The sequence below is a fragment of the Xiphias gladius genome, chromosome 5, assembly GCF_016859285.1.
Source record: "Xiphias gladius isolate SHS-SW01 ecotype Sanya breed wild chromosome 5, ASM1685928v1, whole genome shotgun sequence".
Lineage (NCBI taxonomy): Eukaryota > Metazoa > Chordata > Actinopteri > Istiophoriformes > Xiphiidae > Xiphias > Xiphias gladius.
In genome coordinates, this window is record NC_053404.1 from 18654105 (window position 1) to 18678448 (window position 24344).

Genomic DNA, 24344 nt, shown 5'->3' on the forward strand with positions numbered 1-24344 from the left:
TGTGTATGACACAGGTAGTAGCAGGTATTCACAGTACATAAAGTGAGGCACATACAGTATACTGCCTTATTTATCTCCATTCATTAAAAAGCATCACCGCGTCTCGAGTCCTTGGAGCGATGAGTCATCCGAGCAGTTGAGTATCGGCGAGTTGATCCAAATGACATCAGGGGCACGTCAGCAGTTGACTGCTGCTCAGCGTGTCCTCCTGCTGTCACTTCCTGAGAGGCAGACAGAGAGGGAGTTGATGTCACAAGTACCTGGTTATTAACAAATCTGTGATGTAACTGCAAATCCTTTACTGAATAGTTTAAGGAAAAATGAAAATATAGATTTCTCCCCCCGAAATTTAGGATGCTGTAAAAGAAGAAACTTTAAAAGCTGCACTAATAAAGAAAATGTTTATATTATCAATGGAACAAATTAATGCATTTAATGTGAAAATAGTCCCATATTGTGATGTACCCACAGAAAACTATCATCAAATCTGTAGTACGTCTTTTGGCTTATTGTTTCGTGTTTGCGTATGCAAACTCTGCTTCATCAACCTTGGTTTCAGTCGCAGCAGGCAGCCGTTTTGACCCAAGAAGCTTTGATAAACCGACCGTACACCGACTACCCAGCACCAAACATCAGACAAAGTTATCAGCAGCTTATAACAGCTGAAGAGCTGGAGATTTTCCCCAAGTGTTGGTGGGGTCCAAAACAGCTCTAAACGGAGAGTAAAGATTGAAGACTTACATTCATCTGGTGGTTAAAAACAGAACGCGAAACGAATGCTAATGCTGCACCATTTCTACTACATGTGTAAATGCAAAAAAAAAAAAAAAAAAAAAAAGGAAATTAGCAAATGTGGCTTTAATAATAATAGCAGCTTTGATAATAAGAGTGATAGTAAAACATAAAAAATAATAATAATAAACTCATTCATCGTCAGAGCCTGGCTGTTTCCTCCTGCCTCCAGTCTTCATGCTAAACTAACCTAACCATCTCCTGGCTCCAGTGAAACACTTAGCACCGAAACATGAGAGTGGAACCATCTTCTCATGTAATTCAGTGAGAAGCAAATAATCATGTGTCCCAACTCTAACTGTCCAACTATTCCTTTAATGTGGATCAAATTTAAATGAATTCAGTTACTGTAAAACTGTACTGTAAAAGTAAAATAATGTAAAGTACAAGAAATAAAAGTAAAACTCAAGTGAAATCAGCAAAGGAATAATTTAAAAAAAAGAGTTACATTAGCATAATGGTGATAAGAAATGCCATGTCTACAGATAATGTGACCCAAGATGTATAAAATTAACAAAAGTGGTCCCAACATTGAACCCTGAGACACACCATAACTGACTCGTCAAAATGAAAATGTAACATGAGGAAATTACTTGAGAAATGGTGCTGGCTCACTGAGTTAAAGGAAATTTAACGTCTCCTAGGGGGTCAGACGGCATGTTGGCACTCAAACCGGGTGTCTTAACAGTGGTAGGAGCACCAGACGGACAGGCAAGCGGTGGAAGAGGAGCAGATGGAGTGACATTGTCATCGCATGTGTGGTTGTACGGTTGAAGGAACTCGGACGGGGTTTGTAACTATTGCTGCATCATCATGTTTTGAAACTCAGCAACACATTAATCATAAACACAGTCGATATAATGAAGAATGCACGGAGGTATACACTTGGGAGAGAAAACAGCTGCGGCATACTGTACAGTGCTGACTCGCTTACTGTTCATTTTTCACACCTAGTACAAAAGACTTTAATAAGAACCTTAACAAGGGAAAAAAATGTCTTTTCTATTTTTGTATGTTCTATTATTCACAAATTTTTAACTGAGGCACATTATAACAAAGGTTTTGAAAAGTGTATTCCAAAGTTTCACTTGCTTAGTTTTACTTACTGAGTTTTTTCCTACTTGTTTCGATGTGGTCCGTATGTGTCCAGCATGACTGTGCTGGCCTGTTCCAGGTTCCACTGGCAGCGCTGCAGAAGCTCCTCACACTCGGCTCTGGATCGCAGTCCCAACCGAAACAACTGCTCCACCTACAATACAGATGGTGAGAGAAGTATTTCAGACAGGTAGGCAGGCAAGTTTTCCAGTGTGGACTGCTATGTGTTTCACTGTTGTATGATCTTGCTCATTTGCACTGGGTTATGTACTTTTAATTGTTTTGTCGATGTTTTAACGCATATTATTCTACTTCAACATGCATTTTTTAACATCTGGCCAGTGACAGTAGATCAAAAGTGCATTGTTTGTTTCATTTTATTTTGTCTTCCATGCCCTTGTCCCCCTATTTTTTTTTTTTTTTTTGTAGCATCTACTCAGTTCTACACATGAATTATAGTATCATCTAATTGTTTTTTACACGTGTACTATAACGAGTTTGAATGTGGGAACTGAGATCCAACATCGTGGTATTTCCTGGCAACTTTCACCAAAGACTCCCTTTTCCCTAGAAACAAATCTGTGGGTGCCCAAAATATGTCACACTTCTGTGCTTGTGTGTCTCTGTGTGCCTATGTGTTTATGTAAAACTGTGGTATTTATTTCCAGAAAATAATAAAGTTAAAATCACAGAAGAAACTTATAATCGTTTTCATGTGTTCACGTTGTGGTGGATGTTTTTTTTCACCTTTTTGTTTTTTTCGTAACCGGCTGACAACATCTACCCAAGGACACAACAGATGGATTGCAAAGTAATATAAAAATGAAAAAAGTATGACGACAGATTGATAAATAGATGACAGAGGTTTACCTTCAAGTGGGTTATAGCCTGAGAGATGCTCCAGTTGTGACTCTGCAGAGCGGCCTTACACTCCTCGAGTGTGACACCATGAACTGCTCCTTGCACCTGTCAATCATACCATGTACTTATAATGAATGGAGAAATAAAGATAGAAGAAACACAAGGGGACCCTAATGGATTTTTTGTATTTTAAACAAATATAACTGCCGTATGGGAAGAATGAAAAACAAAGCAAAAAATCTAAAAAAGCAGGAATCCTGAATGACGATAAGATCATATGCAAAGTTATTTCTAAATATGAGCCATTTATGAGACTGATATCCGGTGTCCAGCGATTTGCGTTCGATCTTTTGCGGATCAGTATTCAGCGCAGACATACTTTATGACATCAACCTGCTAAACAATATTAACATTTTTTAACAGATGTAAATCATAATTGGTTAAAAATTAAAATACATTTCGCCCTATTATAAATAGTCCTCTTGTACACATAAACATATTCTTTTAAAACTTGGTGAGTCACTTTTTGCAATTCATCACAAAGTGCAACAGATTTCAAATTAGTCAAAAGCACTTTGAAGTTTACCCCAAATACAGTCATATAAACGCTGTGATAAAATTAGTTGTAAAGTAAATGATTAATTTATATTAATCCTCAATTAATGTTAAAACAATCATCCATCCAAACAGTGGAGGAACAAGAAATACATTTTAAAGAAGTTTATCTTACTTATCTGCTTGAGGCATTTAAGGTAATTTGGTGTATGGCGTTTGTGCATTTATGTTGCTATTTGTATTTACCATGTGTGATAGTCAACAAAAAATAAAACATAAAAACAATGTGATGTTATTTAAATAAGTACAAAAAGGAAAAAAATGCTCTTACTCTCCCTTACCTGAGTGATGCTCTGCTCGTGTTGCTTGCTGGGAGCTGCAGTTCCCCCGTTGTTGTTGTTGTAGGAGGAATTTGGTTTGGCTCCGCCGGGCTGCTGCTGCATCATGGGTTTGACTGCTGCCAAGTTGGCTGCTCCATATCTGATTAGAAAAACCACAGATACAGGTATGGTTTTTATATTTAAGTGTGAACGAATATTTAAATAGATTAAAATGTTAATCTGCTCTTTCATTTATATTTTGTCTCAAAGCGAAATGATAATAATGTGTCTTTAACAAACATTTCACATTCTATAAGCACATCAATTATGCATATATATTTGTTTTATATATAATAGGCCTGACATGTGGTGTCCCACAGGGTTCTATCTTAGGCCCAATTCTTTTCAGCCTGTATATGTTACCACACAGCAATATCAGAAATCGCAACATCAATTTCCATAATTACGCAGACGATACTCAGCTATATATCTCTGAATGCTCAAACGATTACATTTCTATCAACGAATTGATTGCATGCATCTCTGACATAAGTCTGTGGATGACTTAGAAGTTCTTACAGCTAAATCAATTCAAAACCGAGATCCTAATTATTGGAGCAAAAACAGAGAGGAAAAACTGACTGACCCCCTAAAACTACTAACATTAAAAACCAAGGAACGGGTCAAAAAACTTATCGTTTAAAAGTAATCATTGACTCTGACCTAAATTTTGAATGTCTTTGGTTTTGACCAAAGTGTCCTTCTATCATCTAAGGAATATTGCAAGAGTCAGACCGTTTCTCTCCCAGGCAGACAGAAAAGTTAATAAATGCTTTTATCTCCAGTGGGCTAGACTATTATACTGTTCTTCTGTCTGGCGTGTCTAAGGAAGCTACTGGTCAGTTACAGCTCGTGCGGTCACGTGTTCTGACGAAAAAGTCCACATTACTCAAGAGTAAAATCTTTACATTGGTTACTTGTCTGTCACAGAATTAATTTTAAAATTCTTTTATCGGTTTTTAAAATCACTGAATAACTGACATTTGTGCCTGCTAGGTCCCTTAGACCATCTACCTCGAACCTTTTAATTGTTCCTGAGGTCGAAACTAAAAGGCATGGTGAAGCAGCCTTTGTTATTTACGCCCCAAAACTCTGGATTTTTTTGCTTTTTGTTAAGCACTCTGTTTTGCATTTTATGCATGAATTGTGCTATATAAATAAAGTTCATAATAATAACAATAATAAAAAAAATCATAATAATAATTATGATTATTATTAAATTAAAAAAAAGAGTTAAAATTTGAATCAAACTTTGGTCACAGTTTGAGTCCAGTGTTTAACACTGTAGCTATAAAAAAAAAAAAACTTTAGATAAAAACAAACCACAATCAATAATTATTGCATTTTTATTTTGTTTTGTTTTTAATTCCTCCATTTATTTCTATTTGTGATTTACAATTGTCTAATAAGCTGAGGTAAATGTAATTATCTACTGTGTGGATCACAGGAAGATTAGAAACTGTTGGAATCCAAATAAATACACCTTGCTACTTCTTATCCCCGGCATACGGAAGAGAGAAGAACACACACTGAAAGGTGACGTCACAGTCATACTGTCACAAAACAAACTAAATAATGGAAGCCGATCAAACCTGTGTAAGGAACAAAATGAGGTTTTTTTTGCCTGAGTGAACAACAGTAAAATGGCACTTTGTCCCTTTTTATTGAGTGATGCCTGTTCTCCAGGCATAATGTGAGCTTTTGTTTTGAAACTCTGGTGATACGCCGAGATCCCATAGTGTTTCTGGTATTTTAGGAACAATTAGAATGAGCTGGCAAAGATGTTTCATTACATAACATGCAGGAATCTCATAGGAACGTTGACTGATGCTAGTGGAAGTATTTAATGTGGCAAATACTTCAAGACACAGTTTGGCTCAAGACCTCTAATCATTGTCTGTCAAACATAACTGAGACTTTGAAACAATTAAAACTAAGGTTAAACTTAAAAGGAATTAAACTTTAAGGGAAATTTCTGTATTTTTCTACCTGGGTTTTATCTCATTACTGTATGTTCCTTCTTGCTAATGCACCATGCTAACTCTGCACTATCGCTACCAATGCTGTTGTCCAAATAAATTCAAATTTTAAATAAATCACTAAAATTCTTCTCTCTAATTCCAAACGGAAATAAAAACACAACAGTCTCTTAGATTAATTACTGTACGTAACTGTATAGGGAGCTAGTTCCAGGATGCTACCTAAGCTAGCTTTTTAGTTAGCCAACTAACAAAGTAAAAAAATACCTATTCATCTGCAGTAATAACACAAATTTATTACTTTCTATTTAGTATATGGAATTTTTCAATTTCAACAGATCGAAACAGATATGACAGCTATTTTAGATATTTTTCTACAACGGACAAGGCAAGTGCAAAGTAGCCAATTAGCTGATAACTGATTTTCCTTATATTAGACAATAAAACTATTAAAACTAAAGCCAGAGAAAACTTAAAAGAATAGTTTGACAGTTTGGGAAATGTATTTATTCACTTTCTTGCAGAGATTTAGGTCAGAAGATTGTCACCACTCATTTCTGTTAAATATGAAGCCGAAAAAAACTAACAAAACTAACAAAATCTACCCACCAACACCTCTGAAACCTTAAAAACACATTATACCCCGTTTGTTTAATCTGTACAAAAACCTGTGTTTAAAAAAAAAAAAAAGTTTTGACGGGGGGTAATGTACCGGACTATTTCTTGGTCAAGTGCAGCAACTGTCTGGATACGAGAGTGGTAATCTTGGCAAGACAGCGAATTTCCCAAAAATATTGAACCATTAAGTTAGTCAGTTAACTAAATACAAACATACTTACTTAGTAAGTTTGTTACTATCTTAGTAAGGTTGTTCATTAGTTAGTAAATTTGTAAGTTAGTTAGTTAGTCAGGTACCTCGTAGGATAGGTCACAAGTTAAAATGATTTCGTTAAAATGTTTTTAGCTCTACCAGTGCTAAAACAACACAGGGCATTTGACAATACAGGAAAAAGATGAGATGACAAATGGCAGGGACACCGTATCAACAAACATGATTTTAAACACATAAATACAGAAAAACCGAAATTAAAATAAAGTAAAATAAAATAAAAAGTAAAATAAAATAAAAAGGGGAGAAGCGCTAGGTCAAAGTAGGCTCTGCGTTCAGTTATACTATCAAAACATCAATGAATCAGCAAGACTGTAGAATTGTTAGTCGATGAATTTGTTTTATTAAAGACAGATTATAAAACGTTGGGAACAACTGCATGTTCCCTTCTTAACTTGCCTAAAAAGCTGCCTCTATCCTGACTAAGTAGGTTCAAATGGGAGAGAATAAATGAGGTAAGACAGTGTTTTATATCAGAAACACACCTTTCCAGAAAAGCTGGTCTCTCTGGCAGCGGGGCGGGAGCAGAGCTCTGTGAGCTGTCAATCAACGAGGACAGGCCACGTCCCTCGTGAAAGGTGAGAGGACCCAGTAAGGAGCTGGAGGAGTAGGAGGAGGAGCTGGGAGCTGCAAGGCGTGAAGGATGGGATGTGGTTTGAGGCGCGGAAGAGGAGGAGGAAGTGGAGGTGGAGGACAGGAGGGGACCCAGGAGTCCAGTCGCCCGGCGTGGGGAGATGGAGAGGGGAGGAGGAGGTAGAGCAATAGTGGAGGAGGAGAGCGCCGGCACCAGCGGGAGGGGAGAGCTGGAGCGGGAGCCCGGCTGAGAAAAGGCATGGTCTCTGGGTGGGATCTGAGGAGGCGTGTCATCCTCGTCCCCTAGAGATATGGAGCTGGAGCGGATGTGCGGTTGGGTGATGCGGTTGGAGAGGTTGTGTTTGGAAGGACGCAGCGGGGGGACGGGGCTGCGAGGGGGCAGCACGGGCCGGTCCTCGAAGCAGGAGGCGAAGGAGGAGGGGAAGGTGGAAGAGGGGGAGGGAGGAGGCAGGCAGATCTGTCGGTGGGGGCCCAGAGGAGCAAGAGGCATTGGCAGGGGGGAGGAGGGGAGGGAGCGGCCTGTTGCCATGGGAACCTGCAGCTTCACCATCACCTACGTCAACAGAGACACAGAGAAATATTAGCTCAGAATGAAAAATGTGTCTGTTTGGTTTTGAACATTTGACGGAGACAAAATCAGTCTGGAACGACATTTACTTTAAGTGCTTGCAAGTAAACAGGTTCACTTACCTGTAACCTGACACTGTTAAAATAGGCGAACTGCTTTCTCTACCTCTCTCTGAAGCTCCTGGAAGAGGTCAGCTGACTGCGACTCGCTCCTGCCCGCAACGGCAACACCGGGCGTGACCGTGGTCTCCTCAGTCAGTCCCTTGTTGATAGATCGCACCTCCTGGTCCTCCGATTGGTCCTCGAGCTCCGTAGCAACCTCGTCATAGGCCGGCTGAGGCAGGGGCCAGTCCAGGATGGAGGGGGTGTCCTGGAGAGGAGTAATGGCAGAGGTTTGGGAGGCAGAGGAAAAGTTCCCTAGACGATACGAGACACACTGAAAGGCTTGTAAAATAAGAGTCTCACAAGTAGGAGTGAGAGACCATCTGACACTATTTCTTATCAGCTTTCAGTGGAATAATATCATGATGATTAGTGGTGGAGAGTAACTTATTTAAGTACAGTTTTGAGGTACTTAAAAAAAAAAAAAGAAAAACGAAACAAACAAACAAACAAAAAACTGTGCTAGTGTTGTAAATAGGTATAAACAGTGAAACTCCACCCCGACCCCCGGAGCATCGGGCCACAGCTTAGCTGAGACGATCGACGGGGGGCGGCTGAAGCTATGAGGTGGAATTACTGTGAAACCCCAAAGTAAACCGCTTAAACACGAACGCGCACGTGATCAATCGGTGAGCGCCAATCCATCACACCGCACGCGCCTCGAGTTCGTTCAGAGAGAAAGAGATTATTAATGACATTTCTAGGCCAAAGGCTGGAACCACTGCCTTTGGAGAATATGTGAACCCATTGTTGTTGATCAGCGTCACACATTTCATGCTCTTTTCACAATTTCTACAGTTAATTTAATTGAAAAAAAAAAAAAAAAACACAAACGCCTGCTCAGATGGTGTGAGGCGTTGAGAGATCTTTTAAGAGCTTTGAAATGCTGCGCAGATTGGTTTGTGTGGGGGGTTGGCGGTGGCAGAATTTAAAAAGGCCAGTAGCTCAACTCTCCGGATCACCTGGAAAATCACGTCTGAACTGGACCTCAATCAAGTCCTGGAGGTCAGCAGTCTCGACATGCCGTCAAGGAAGGGAGGCTGGGTGATCAGGCTGGAACCGGACGCTGTGGAGGAAGTGGCGGAGAGGAGGGCGAGGGACAAAAATCTAAGCTAGCTTGGATAAGACCCTCTAGCCCTCTCTACAATGAGTTGTGGCAGATGCGCAGATCATTTAGCCACCGCATCGTTTTTACTCGAGGGAAAAATTTTTGATTTCTGATAGTGATATATACATAAAGTTGATCTGACTTGACTTTGTTAAGCTCTGTGGTTCTTGTTCTGCTGTACATCTGCCGTATTAGAGTTTAAGTTCAATGAGGGAAACCAAAAAATAATAAATAAATAAAATAATCCCAAGAAAAAGCAGCAAATCCTCACATTTGGGACGCTGAAACCATCAAATGTTATGCATCTTTGAATGAAAAATGACTTCAGGAGTTATATATATAAATGAATATAGATATAAATATATAAAGTAGCATGAAAGTACCTCAAATTTGTACTTAAGTAAAATAAATAAATAAATGTCTTAATTTCTATCTGTTGTATACCTTCAGCGTGTCCTCATCTGGCTGTTGTGTGTCAGTGAGCGGCGAGGGCGTGGTCGAGCTGAAGCTGTCGTCGGTGAAGTCGATGAGCGACACCTCGCTTTTGGCCAAGCGCACCCCGGGCACCTCCCACGGTCGGAGCCTCAGACCCAGGGACGCTCCCAGCCTCTTCAGGCCCGACGAAGCGCTGGCGTCGTCCTCGTCGTCGTCTTCCTCGTAATCGTCCATCACCGAGTCGTAGAATGGCTCTGCGCACGCATGCAGACACCGGGGTCAGAAAGTAACAGCGGCGTGTGTTTGGAGGTCAGATTGTGGGCTACAGACAAGACCGGGTGCGAAAATCTTACTTTTCAGCAGAACCGCAGGCTGAGGTGGACGAGGGGGAGGTTGCTCTGATAGAGAGAGTAATGACATTACACTCAAACTTAAATTTTTACATTAAAATGACTCCAACAGGAGAGTGAGCACAGTTTTTCTACATTATTGACATTTTAAGGAAGTGAGACAAAAAGCACATTTACAAAGACTGTAAAAAACAAACAAAAAAAACGTTGAATATGTGAATTTTAGTGCTGGGACAAATTTACTCTTGGCACGGTTGGGGAGTTTGGTTGGTCTTGCGATGCCCGAATCCATTCCAAGGACATCAGGGGGGTCCATGGGGTTCCCCAAATACAGACTGCAGGGGAGAGGAAAAAAATATCTGTATATAGTAAGACATAATATAATATAACAATTTATAAAGCGGATTTAACGGATTAATGTAGCAGTAAATTCTTTCAGCATTTATTCAGATAAAGACAATATTTACATGAAGGCTCCAAACTGGGCCAACTGAGCCTTTTATTTCTCAACCACCCTCCTTTGTATTTGGTGCAGCCATTGGACTGAATATAAAGATGGTTGCAGCAAATAAGTATTATTTGGCACGGACCTTTACACTATTTGCTATCGTAATAGACGCTTGTAAAATAAATTGTAGATGCGGGATTTCGGGATTTTTCTAGTCCCTGCAGACCTTGTAGGAAGCTCTGCATGTGAGTGTATTCTTAAAAAAAAAAAAAAAAACTGCTGCTCTCCAGTGGAGAGTTATGGCACAAGCAGTGTTACAAGAGCACACACGCATGTTTCAAGCTTAGTCACGTAGCATTTAGTGATATAGTCGAGTTCCTTGCTTGAAAATGAACGGCTTTAAGATTATTAATCGCCACGTTATATAAGGGAAAACTACATTTAATATAACTGAGATCAGTGGATCGAGATAAATCTGAGAGCATCGCTAGAAAAATTAAAGGAACAGCCTGTTACTTTTACTGAACACTGTATTTATGTATTCTGATTTTCTCAGTTTTATTTTATTTTTTGCCTTTTTCTTGTGAAATACTGGATACTTCCCCTTCTTAAAGCCTTTAAAAATCCTTCAAATTGAGAGAAAAAAAAAAACCCTTCTCACGCACACAACCAGTTGCTTCAGTTAAAGGGGTCACAAAAAGGCTGGGAACCCCTGATCTAGATCAGTGCTGTATATTATCTATACCTTACAGAGGGTAACAGTCCAGATAACCTCCTTTTCAGACAATCCAAGCTAAAAAGCGTGTGCATGTGTGGTACGTTCATGCTATTCTGCTTCTATCAAACTGCTGACAGGCAGATTTTCAGATACTTGGTGCGTCAGCAACCAGAGTGAAAATGTGGAAAGTAGAGCTGCAATGATCAGTCAATTAATCCATTAGTCAATAGAAAGAAAATGAATTGGCAGCTACTCCCATTTTCTTTGTCATTTTTCAAGCAAAAAAGCCAAATATTTGCTGGTTCCAGCTTCTCAAATATGAGCATTTGCTGCTTGTTTGTATCATATACGATAGTAAATGAAATATCTTTTGGTTTTAGATTGTTGGGTGGAAAAATTGGCAATTTAATGTCACCGCTTTGGGTGAATCTGGGTGTTCTCCACTACTTTTTGATGTTTCATAAACATAAAATAATCTGAAGATTAATCAGTAGAGCAAAAAAAAATAGTTAGTCGCAGCTCCAGTGGAAAGTAGTATAGATAAACCTGTAATATCTTTTTATCGTATGATTGGTTCAGTATGTAGTACGCTGCAGTTTTCCAGAGTTACAATTACAGAGGGAGGGAGGGAGGGTCTGAATTTTAAAACTTGTATCACTAAAGGCTGTTCAAGCAGCGCTTCTCCTGCAGCAAAGAGGAATATAATAAGCACCCTGGAATGAACCCTGGGATAAATCCTCCCATCAAATGTTTAACTTGAAATTATATGGCTAAAAACCACGGCGGCGATGCTGATAATTGTGCACCGATTACCTGTCTATGCGGTCTGCATGCCCCCAGCTCCTGTGAGGGTCGGTGTCTCCGTGCCCAGTGTGGATGAAGGAGTGTTTGAGCGGTCGGCTGATGTCGTGGGCGGACAGGCCGGCGACCGACGTCACCACGTGACGCGGAAACTGAGCGACACGCAGCGTCCGCCTGTTCTGACCTCGCCACCAGTAATGCTCCGCCCTGACAACACAAATACAGATGCATACAGGTGTAGATATAGAATAATAGCTCAGAAACTTCTTTCCGCTCTGTTTACCACCTATCGTCTCAGACTGCTGTTAGACTACAGTGATTTCTATCATACGTCTGACCATATTCTACTAGTAGAGATAAAATTCAACAATAATTGGATTTTCCTGAGTACAACAAACTGCCACATGAATACACTTATATAAATGACTGTGGAAATCGGGTTATATCTTGTTGACTTGCGGGTTTTAATTCAGGCTGCGACATACGCACGAGACTTGGCAGATGTGCGCCTGTCCCATCAGCGGGAGCCACGATATTTCTATAATGAGCCAGTAACGAGACAGTAATTACAGTAATTTTCCGCAACGCAAGGAATCCAGTGTCAACAAGAGATGCAATTGTCGTCAAGTGGGGATGACGTTAATTTTGCTCTGATAGCTTAGCATTGACACACACACACACACACACACACACACACACACAGACACAAGCCTGACTTCATTTTGTCATTTTGTGTCGAAACGCAGCCTTTGCGTCGAAGCATCGGGCTGTAATGACACCGTGGCTTTTCTTCTGGGGTTCCTGCTCGGGTTTGCGAACAGAGCATCGTGCACTGACCTTCCCTCTATGATGGTGATGACATCGTTCATTTTAATCTGGAGTTTGTCTTCCTCCTCAAAGTCCTGCAGCGCTCTCATATCCGTGGGCATTGTCTGCGGAGCACGGGGGCACACACACAGAATGAATGAATGAATGATTACTGTCATCAGCGGCGTCACGGAGACCACTGTCTCAAATTCGGAAGCCCAGGTGTTTAAGTCCTGGACCTCGGGACTTCCTTTCCTGAGCTGCAGGAATACACGATAAGTTTCAAACTAACAAAATCAAAGTCCTACAGTTGGAGCTTGTCAAGTGAGCCGGCTAATGCTTCTCATGGTACGAGCCAAAAAACTCTGGCGTATAAGCTGGAGAATGAGTCAAACTTTGTATCACATCTGCAAACAAATGCAGCAAACGGACCCATTTGCTGAGAGATTCAAGATGCACAAGCCTCTCTCTGGTTTAGTTTTGACTTAAACTAGTGTGCTACCTCGAGCAGGAAGTCTCTGAGAGCGATGAAGGTCGGTCTGTCCTCTGGTTTGGGGCTCCAGCACTGCAGCATGACGTTGTAGACATCCTGGGGGCAGTCATCTGGCTTACACAGCCTCTCGGCCTCCACGTCCACCTTGTGGAGGATCTGCAAGCGCACGCGTATGCATAGATAATAATATACTGGAAACTGATTATTAACCGGTGCATTTTTTAAATCGGGACACGCTGCAGCCGTTTTTTTTTTAAAGGGGCTTAAGTTTTTTCTAAGTGAGATTTAAGTACGCATGTACCTGGCTCCCATTAAGGCCCAGCCACGGCTCCTGTCCGTGGGTGAACATCTCCCACAGGGTGACCCCGAACATCCAGGTATCGGACGCATGAGAGAAAGTGCGAGACTTCAGAGACTCCGGAGCACACCTGGAGAGGCACGAGGACGAAGACGGATATACAGAGAAGAAGAAAGGCAAAGTGAATGTCGAAGAATAATAAAAAATTTTTAAAAAGTGGAGGGCAGCACCAGAGCTTTCTGAATCTGTGATAGAAACCAGGCTCTCCTCACCATGGGAAGGGGATTTTGTGACCCTCCTCCATGATGTATTGGTCGGTGTGTGTTGGCAGCGCCCTCATCAGGCCAAAGTCTCCGATCTTCACCGTTTCATTGGTGGACAGCAGAACGTTGCGGGCAGCCAGGTCTCTGTGGAGGAAACGCCTCTGCTCCAGGTAGGCCATGCCACACGCCACCTACACAGGCGCACGTGCGCAAACACGGGCCAGGAAAAAATACTTGTAGCCGGAATTACGGACACGTACCACAAGTCACGACAAGATCGAGACACGGGCAAACGTTTAGGCAACCTATGCAGGCAAAAGATTTCAGACAGAGTGTGACATATTATCACGTATGACATAAATATGAAAGCTTTTACATTAAATGTCTGCAAAACTCCTCAAATGCACAGAATGTAACGTGCTACACATTTAGGTGTAGGGCTGAAAATAACAATTATTTTCATTATTGACCTTCTCGATTAATTGATTAATAGTTCGGCCTATAAAATATGCGTAATTTGTGAAGAATATGCAAGTCCAAGATGACGTGTCGAAAATGTTTTGTTTTTGTCCAAAATCCAAAACTATTCAGTTTAATATGATGTAAAACAGAAAGAAAGAAGGAAATCTTCATATTTGAGAGGCTGAAAAAAAAAAAAAATAAATAAATTGCATGGCCCTTCTTGCGTAAAAAAATCTGATGATCAAAATAGCTGCCCATTATTTTTCGGTCAACTAATCAATTAAATGACTAAGCGTTGCTGCTCGATTTCCGTTTTGTTTTTTTTTCGTTTTTTTAATAATTACAGAGGAATTGTGCCACGAGCCGACAAGGAAAAGAAAGTCAAACTGATCGGAAATCTGAGGGTGAATCACATCACATCCAAACTCTTTCACAAACATCTGGGCACTGCACCCAGAGCTGTGGTGAAATGAGAGAAAAGAGGAACTTGGGGGGGCTTTTCACTACAACCTCCCCGTTTTTTAATTTTTTGGTGTCGACAGACCTGAACGGCGTAGTTGCAGAGAGAGGAGATGAGGATGTGACCCTGGCGCTTTCTGAGACGATCCAACAGGGAGCCCAGAGGGGCCAGCTCAGTCACCTACACAGAAACGGAGCTCGCTGTATTTATATGATCTGGTTCTGTACGGGTTTGAGAATGAGTGTGTGTGTGTGTGTTTTTTACCATCTTCATGGGCTGTGTGAGGACGATGCCATACAGCCGGATGAGGTTCTGGTGGCTCAGTGAATGCATGGCATTCACCTCCCTGATGAAATCGTCCAGACCGTCTGAGTCCAACACACCTGCCTTCAGACACTTCACCGCCACTGACAGCTGGAAAGGCGCAGAGGGAGGGATGATATCAGCTTAGGCGACCGGGCAGAATAAACTGCTGTAAATCGAAATGATCCCAACCGCCTTCAGGGCCGGGCGGCGATAGGCTCACACTACCTGCTCAAATTTCAAACGGAGCCGTGAGATGTTAAATCCTGAAGTTTAAATGGAGCGCCAACATCAGGCGAGACATCCTACTCTTGCTTACACAACCTGTGCCTACATTTAGTACATTTTCTGCCCCCGATAGCATGTTATGAGCACAAGTTAACACAGAAAGCCCCCCCGCCCCACCCACCCCAACACTACTCTCTGCTGCGTCTCTGCATCTCACCACTCTGCCATTGGGTCCGGTCCATTCTCCCCTCCGCACCACTCCGAACGTGCCGTCTCCCAGCCGCTCTAACAGCTGCAGCTCCGACTCCCTGATCAGGCAGGTGAGGGAGGCTCCCGGCTCGCTGTTGGCCGGGGCCTGGCCGGATGACGCCCCCTGCGGGAGGGGCTGCTGGGGGTCGGCGTCGGACCGTTTCACCGGGAACACCTGCAGGCCCAGGTGGGAGAAACAGGTTCATGAACGCCCTGACGACCGACGCTCAAAAACTCTGTGGCTGAATCTGGACTGGAGAAAGGCGGGTTTATGGTTTGAGACTATGCTAGGCTATGGTGTTGGTCCAAAGTAGAAAAAAGGATATATTTTGATTTTATAAGATACTTTTTAAAAGAAATAAGAAAATTATGACTGAATTTCCTCTCTCTCTCTCTCTTCACACCCTTTAAACGTGTGTGTAGCCTGTTGTCAGCCTTGGAAATGATTAATCAAACTTTTCTTAAATGGTAGATATCTCATTTGGTATTCAAACTGTTGCTCAGTCGGTAGTGAGATACTGGTGTCAGGGAGTCAGAGGACAACAATTGTTATGCTATATAAAACTGTGTGTGTACGGTAAAAAAAAAAAAGTGAGTTGAGTGTGCAACGTCTTGCGACTTATTCGTAGATGGATTGTAGACTGGTACTGCACCTTGCTCATCCAGGACTTGCGCTTATAAAGGGCTCTCCTCCTCTTGACTGCCTCCCACAGCCTCCTTTGACCTGAACCAACACAATTCACAAACACAGAAAGCGGTTTATATTTATATTCTGGCCTAGTCACACTGAAGGACTTACAAAAAGCACAAATAAACTTGCATTTCTCCCTGTATGTTCTCGTATTTCCCCGACAGCGAGGTTTGTGAATACGCAGCAAAAATAAAAATAAATAAATAAAGTAATAAGACCTACCCGGGCGCCCCATGCCGATCTTCTCCAGGTCTTCGTTCTTGACGTAGTCGAAGTGGGAGAGCCGCGTGACGTTGAGGTCATCGCGGATCCGCAGGAAGTACTGCTGCAACTGTACATCCGTCAGCAACTCCAGCAGCCACTCGGTCCCCTCCTCACACTGCATCTGCGCCCACGCACACAACACAGACACAGACACACACACAGACACAGACACATTGAGCCTGTATTACCATACATGTTGGGACTCGTTCAATTGCTGGTTCCAGATGCCCCCTTGTTGCTTACAAGACACAACCCGAGCCTTGTTCCAAGTATGTAGTATGTGATGTTAATGGACGCTGGTGATGGACACACTGTGCTGGGCAGGCAAAATGGAGGAACCACTCTCCGCTACGGAGAGACAACGTTACTGATGAGAGTGAGAGACCATCAGCGCAATAATAAAATCCCTGGAAAAGCATCTTTACTCGCTAGTTTTGCAGTTTTCAAATTTCAAAATTGGCGAGAGACCTGAAGTCAAATTTTGACTGATGATCAGCGCCTTATAGCCGCGCATCATTTCATGTAGGGCTGCAAGTGACAATTATTCTCATTATCGATTAATCTACCCAATTATTTTTCGACTAACTGATTAATCCTTTTGTCTATAAAATGTCCCCAAACAGCGACAAATGCTAATCACAAGTGCCCAGAGTCTAAACTGGCGTCTTCAAAGCCAAAGATGCTCAATTTCTCGTTCTCAAATCCTCACATTTGACAAGCTGGAAGAATTCAGAGCCTTTTATCTTCTAAAAAGGATTTGAAAGATTAATCGATTATATAAACTAGTCGCCGACTGATTTTCTGACGATCGACTAATCCATTGACTGATCAATTTACTAATCGTCGCAGCTGTAACTGGAGAATTTATGAACACAAGTGAGATTCAGAGCATCTGTGTTTCAATGTATCAGTTACTGAGTGGGATGTTCATGGGCACCACATAATGTGCAGTGGAAATGGAGGAACTAGTCTCAGCTACAAAAAGACGAAATTATGGACAGTGCTTTTTCCTCCAGCATCAGGTGAGTAAATAAAAAAAACCCTGGAAAAACCTCGACTGACACATGAAGCACCAGCATTGAACCATTTCATGTTCACAAAATGAAAATTCCCTGTAAAGTAAATGTCAAAATACTGCACTATGAAAGCTAGTACTGCTAGTATTAGTACATAGTATGGAACTGGGACACACTACATTCTGTTTCTTGCCCAAGTCCAGCGGTAATCCTGAAGGGAAAATTCAGCCTCTGAGGCTTTTACTCTGAAGCTACAGCCGGCAGCTGATTCGCTTAGCTTAGCATAAAGGCAGGAAACAGGGGGAAACAGCCAGCCTGGCTCTGTTCAAAGGCGCGGTGCAAGTTGTCGGTTTTCGTACAAATTAAACGAAACAAGATTTAGCGCGTTACTCGATGGGCTTTAGAGGTGCTGGTAGGCGGCTGTTGTTACCTTCGGGCGGAGCCGGGCTGGCGGTTTCCCCCTGTTTTCAGTCTTTACGCTGTGCTAAGATAAAAAATGTCAAACTCTTCCTTAAATTTGTTGTAATTGTATGTTCCAGTATGGGTTGCTGACTGTTCCTAAATTCCAGTAAAGCTAAACGACTAAGTAAACTCACTTCTGAGGATTTTCTTCATCTTTCAATATAAGTATAGCCCGGCCAATAAATGATTTTTGAGGTCGACACCATAACGACACATCGGCTAATAGTCTTTTTTCACATGAGCGCCTTCCATAAACAAACACCTTTGACAAGGATCCCTTATATAGTTTTTTTTTAAAAGAAATGTGACCAAGTTATGTAATTAGCCGGACGTTTAACAATATAAAAAAAATAAACCTGTTGGTGCCCTCTGGTGGACAAACTATGTAACTACTACATAACCTCAAGCATGTCTTTTCTATGCCGATAATTATGCGTCTGCAATTACCAAATATTGGCTTGGGCCAATTCTATTTACGCAGGTCTAGCTCTACACATGATCGTCATGTGTCAAGGAATATTTGCTGATTAACTGATGGGTTAAAACTGAACAATAATTTTGACGGTCAATTAAGTCATACTTCGAGCAAAAATGCCAAACATCTGGCGGCTTCAGCCTCTAAAATGTATGGATATGCTGTTTTATAATCACTGTAACTTTAATATCTTTTGGTTTTGGGCTGTTTTTCGGACAGAACGAGCTATTTGAAGATGACACCTTTTGGAGTAAACCAGTGGTTCCCATCCCGTGTTTTGCAAATGAAATCCGAAATCCTACACAAAATGCTGCCGTTTTCTATGTTCATTTATTTATTTTTATTTTTATTTTTTCAGATTTGCCTTTAATTGTTGTTTTTTTTTCTTGTGAATTACTGGAGGATTTCAGGCCTTTAAAAACTGGTGGGCAAACAAATAGGCCCTGGTTTGTTTTAAGGATAAGTTAAAATGGATTTAAATTGTGATCAAATCAAATATTATCTGCAGTTGCCACCCTACACTAAAAACCGCATCAATACACACAATGATCACAGACACACTTACGTCCCCACACACACACACACACACACACACACACACACACACAAACACACGCACCCATCATCCTGTCTACAAAAGTGACACCCGACTGCACTGAAACACACACACACACACACACACGTACTGTAATTACAGAGAGAGCAGAAATCACTGCACGTCCGCCCACAACTTCAGACTTTACCATTCGTCCCCCGACACTTTCCCTGATCCTCCCGGCTCTCTCCTCTTCATCCTCCTCCTCCCCCTCCTCCTCTCCTCTGGTGTAGGGGAGTCGCTGGTACATATAGCTCTCCCCCATACCGTGGCGGCTCCTCTCGTCCTTCGCCTTGTCTCTCTCTCTCTCTTTCTTTCTTTTTTTTTTGGCTCTCCCTTTTTTTTCCGTCTAGCTGCTATTCTGAAGAGGCGTTAGCTCTATCGCCGCGCTCGTGCTAATCTCCTCTCAGCTCCGTGACCTTCTCCGCTCGAATCGATGCGCGCATGCACACACAAACACACCGGGAAGCATTTGACGCCACTCCGTCCAGTTGTATCACCTACAGCTATCTAACAACTCTCTCTGTCTTCCCTCCCACTGGTTCTTTCTCTCCCTGCTGACTCACGACTTCCTGCAGCGTCGGACACCTCCATACTTCCAAGCTCCCTCTCCATCTTTTCCTCACCTCCTCTCCTCTCCTCTCCTCTCTAGCTCTCTTTCCCCACCTCCTTCTGGCTCCGTAGCCGAGCCCCCTGTCTGACGTTAAATAATTCAGCAGCTCCTAACTGGAGGATGAGACAGAGAGAAGGGGATCTTGGAGGAGGGAGGGCAGTAAAATGTAGATGCGAATGGGGTTGACATATGGATGGGTAAATGGATGGATGGTCAGGCCAAAGTAATAAATATCAGGGAGACAGTTCCCAGCATGTGTTTGATAGACGCAGATGGCGTTTAAGCTTGACATCAACCCAAACAAGCTCAACATTAGTGAAGGATGGATGGATAATGATGTAAAATCAGCTTTGGGCGCCGGTTTGAAGCGATTTCAGGATTCGGGATTTCCCAGCTTCTCAAATGTGCGGACTTGCTGGGAATGAAATATTCTTGTTGGGTTTGGGGCTGCACGTTTAAAGATGTCACACTGGGCTCTGGGAAATTCGGATTGGCAATTTTTCATAACATTCTGAAATTTTATAAACTAAATCACTGATCGATTGAGGTCAAGCAATAGTGAAAACAGGGCCCTTTTTTTTTGGGCCGTGCCGGTGGACGCCAGTGTCCGTCTGTCCGCCGATCCAATGAAATCTTGTACAGACATTCAAGGTTCCCAGGGGATGAATTCTACTGACTTTGGTGATCGCCAAAGCGTGAGGCTCCGAGGGAAATTTTCCAGACAACAATTAGATTGGCAGTTTTATGGCCATGGAATTTAGTACAGGCATGCATGTCCCCTTTCATCCGTGGCACTCCCACGCCCCTAACTAGCTCCGTCATCGGGTCTAAATTTTACTTCTCCAGCACTTTGGTTTTGCGTTCCCTCATCAGCCTCCCGTCCTCCCTTTTTTGTTTAATCCATAAACATTTTAACAGTGGCTGGTGGTCTCTTAAACATTTCTTCATGGGGTCTAGCTGGGAACGTTTGGCCTCATGAGCTCAGTATTTCTAAAATCCTGGATATCAGGACCATCTTCGGGTACTCACTGCGCAGCTCTGCTCGTAGCAGCCGTATGGACAAGCGCCCAGTATTCTCTTTAGCTGCATCTTGTCCAAACTAATAATGGGTGACAGCTGACACCTACTAGGAGAACACCCGAATGTTTTCCTTTTGATTTATTAATCACATATTTAACTTCAGGGCGGTTGCAGGGCTTTGACGGGGCTTTTGACTGGGGATGCACAGACAAATGTGATCAACCGTTGACAGCAAAGGCAGGCCAACTGGTGCATGAAGTGCTGCAGCAAGGGTAGTGTGTGTGAAAATTTCCTGTACGCCTGCACATTTCATGTGCGCGTGTACGTGCATCTGTGGCCTAAATGAGCGCAAAGTAAGAATCGAGGGCGAGGCTCTAAAAATAGAAACGCTAAATTTAGCCTACATTCACTCGCGTGCAGGGTGAAGTGGCGTGAACGGAGCGGCCTCACTTTCCTCTCATCTCAGCGTCAAGTGCCTGGCACTCAGGTCAGCAGATTACACTGATGTCTCCCTGTGTGATGCGGAGGAGGAGTCATCCTCCGACCTCAGGTCACTGCCCTTCGCTTTGACCGCTGGCTAATTACAGACGCCGGGAAACGGATGTGCCCTCTCCAAGATGGAGAGGGCACATTCAACAGGGGGTGGGAGGCAAATGTTAGGAAAAAAATAAATGAAAATAAAAAAATTGTGGAACAAAACACTTCCACGTGTTATATATGCCAAAGAAAAACAGCAGATCGTCCCATTTCAGGGGCTGGAACCTGAGAAAGTTGAATTTTTTTTGCTTGAAAAGATTCATCGATCCAGAAATGGATCAACTGACTAATCACCAGAGCTCCAATAAGCCACTGAACTGCAATACTGCCATAGAAACAACAAGAAAATAAAAGTCCTGAACATTATCTGGCCAGTAGTAACAAATTAGTGCATTTATAACATGGAGAAAATTCTTAGTCATTTTTTTTTTTCTTTTCATCAGGACTCAAACACTCTGCTTCTAGACAAAAACATGTTTATGTTGTCCAGAGGTCTGTTCGTGGATTTTTTTTTCTGTTCAGGAAATTTCAAATCTGCTGATCAGACAAAAAAAAAACCAACAAACTTATGAGTAATATTCAGGATACACTATTGTGGCCACTAAAGACTTGTGATTCCCCACAGTGGAACAAAAACAAAACTGATACTGTGGCTCAGGGTAACGTTTTTTTTTTTTTTTCCCTTCTGGCCAGGGTGAAACACAGAACAGGGATTGCTTGGTATTTTCGAGATACGGATCCAAGTCCGCGTTGCCGTGCCCGGGGAGGCCGGAACTGCGCGTCACCTCGGTGTTGCAGGACCGTCGTGCCCATATTAAGGCGGGTCAAAAGGCAAGAGTCAGTACTGTTACAGTGAATTGCTGAACTGAAAGCGGCAAACCACAACTTTCTGAGATTCCTGTGTTATTTCTGTAACTGACACTCTGCGGCTTAAATCTCTCTGTAATCTTTTAATCTGTTACACGGCAGCCCGGCACAGCAAACCCCAAAACCGTCCCTTACTTTAAACTAATTATCTTATCTGATCTTAACTCAGTTTAAGTATTTCATTGAGTGCGGGTGTGGCTACTTTTTTTCCCCCTTCATATCGATTACATCAAGCATTAAAGACTGCGACAAACATGCACAAAACCGTGAAATTCCGCATTAAGGTTCGGAGTTCACATAAGTCCCCTGCAACCGCCTCATACGGTGTGTTTGTTCGAGCGGTCTCACCCTGTCTCCCGGCGGATCGGGGATTTAAAGCTGCAGTCAGGAGCGACTGAGGTCACTGGAGGTCACCTGGAGAAGGCCATGGATGGAGGGACCCCCTCATCTAGACACAGACACAGACACACACACACGTGATGAAAAAGAAAGAGTCATTCAGCATTTGGTTCCTGAAACATACACAAGGCCGGCGTCGCTTGAAATGGGTGAACTGAGAGGGAGACAGAAAAGGACAGGGAGGACCAGGAAACTAAATTTAATCCCGTGCAACCAAATGATCTAAATAAACCAAAACAATGCTCAGCCGGGAAAACAAAAAACCCTCAAAGCCGACTTGAGTTCCATGTGTTACCGCAAAGAGAGCAGCAGGATGATTCACAGCCGTGACAGACTGAGGGAGAGAGAGGAAAAAAAACTAAAAAAAAATGGAAGAAGACCGCGACAGCAAACACACACACTCGGCCTGGCCCAAGAAACAACAGGCCGACGCAGGCAGACCTGGCGACCCAGCGAGACCAGGCTGTGTCCACAGTACCGCTGTGTGATAACCCTCACCTGTTGCTCCTGCGGAGGTTTCTGAATCAAGGGGTTGAAAGACGGACGGGGTTGTATTGGCAGATTCATGGTTGGTGATATTCGGTCTGCAGCCAATAAACGTCACTTGACGTGGGCAGAATTCAGCATTTTGCCTCTTTCTACAGTGTTTGGAGGCCACTGTGGCAGAAAACCGACCGATTTTTGGAGGCACCCGTCCTCTTTGCTGCCATTGATTTGAGAAATACCCGATTCCGCTGCACGTTGCTTGAAAATGAGCAGAGATATTTAATTTTTCACCACTTATAGACCAAAAAAAAAAAAAAAAAAAAAATCTACAGAGCCCATAAAGTCCTGTTAGGTCTCTATGATTTAGTATCTGTACAATGAAATGTGCAGAAGGCTTTGACTTTATATCTACAGTGTCTTAATGCTGTAAAATGATATTTACTGATAACATAATTGAACTAGTAACTGAATAAAGTGTGAAAAGTTTCTATAAAATCCAAACACCTCACAGAACACATGCAAGACTTTATTTTGTTTTTGTCGTTTAAAATAGGAAAAATATGACTGTTTGAAACACTGACCAATAAAAGGCCCAGGTACACGGACAGCGTGTACCTGCAGGAGTTTTGTTTTTTGTTTTTTTTAACATTTGGACTAATGTTATCTAAGTTAGCACTAAGTCAGACGAGGACAGACAAAAGCAGAGGGACGCGGAGAAAGAGAGAGAGACTGAGGAAAAGCAGAGGGGGGAAAAAAACGAAGAAAAAAAAAAAGGGTGTTGTTTCCGTAATGAGTAGAGCAGAACACATTTTAATAAATAAAGGCTGTCGCTCCGCACACTTGTCAGTCTAAAGCTGATTAGCCTGCCCCAGTCGCGTTAGGTGGACACCTGCCTGTCCGTCACGGAGAACATCCCACCACTTCAGCTTCGCCTTCAACTACCACACTTACAACTTGATTTCACTTGTGTGTTATTTTTATTTATTCATTTATTTTTTGGTTTGTTTGTTTTTTTTAAGATTTCCATCTTCCAGACAGAGACATTAACAAGAGGCTCCGGAGGAAAAAAAAAAAAAAATAACCCCGGTATACCGACCTATGAAGACGGGCTTTGTGGGGGTGGGGGGCCTCGCTCCGTGCGCCGCCGTCAGATGCTGGCTGCCCGGCGGGACGCCGCGCTGTTTTTCCGGGAATCGGTTAAATCCGGCGGATCCGTTATCCCTCGCCCTTCCCCGTTAATTCCGGGACGCACGCCCCAGTGCGCCTGCCGGAGTTTATGGGCGTCACCGTGCGTAGCCTCGGCACGCACACTCGGTGGGGGCTGGCTCCGGTTAACGCTGGCCCGGAAATGTCAAAATAAAGGCACTTCCTGTCTGGAGGAGCGGGCTTCAAAATATAAGCGCAGGTTTGAGGTCTTTTCAGCACAGGCATCAAAACAATCAAACTTTCAAATTGTTATTTTTAATTTTGATCTAATTCGTAATTTGTAGTTCGATTTTATTTATAACTTTATTTTAAATTTGATATGTATATGTAATAAATGTCAAGTTAAACTAGTAATGCTGTTAAAAATCCAATATTAGCACTGCAACTAACAATTTCCATTATATATATTAATCGGC

At 42.5% G+C, this 24344-nt stretch overlaps 1 protein-coding gene across 2 annotated transcripts; it reads right to left on the reverse strand.

The window, feature by feature from the left end:
• Positions 1–15: 15 nt before the first annotated feature.
• tnk2a (tyrosine kinase, non-receptor, 2a) lies at positions 16–23995 on the reverse strand. 2 transcript variants are annotated; one of them, XM_040126308.1, is made up of 21 exons: positions 23819–23995; positions 22186–22285; positions 16211–16373; positions 15951–16021; positions 15266–15472; positions 14782–14931; positions 14602–14697; positions 13605–13786; positions 13336–13462; positions 13044–13190; positions 12572–12666; positions 11747–11941; positions 10011–10102; positions 9771–9815; positions 9427–9671; positions 7879–8082; positions 7037–7698; positions 3645–3783; positions 2758–2853; positions 1899–2041; positions 16–221 (listed from the first exon to the last, which is right to left on the reverse strand). In XM_040126308.1, exons 3-20 carry the CDS (start codon positions 16371–16373, stop codon positions 1910–1912), a joined length of 3048 nt encoding a protein of 1015 aa, XP_039982242.1. In that variant the 5' UTR covers positions 22186–22285; positions 23819–23995; the 3' UTR covers positions 16–221; positions 1899–1909. The 2 variants fall into 2 exon arrangements, with proteins under 2 accessions (XP_039982242.1, XP_039982243.1); XM_040126309.1 differs by lacking the exon at positions 22186–22285.
• Positions 23996–24344: the final 349 nt, after the last annotated feature.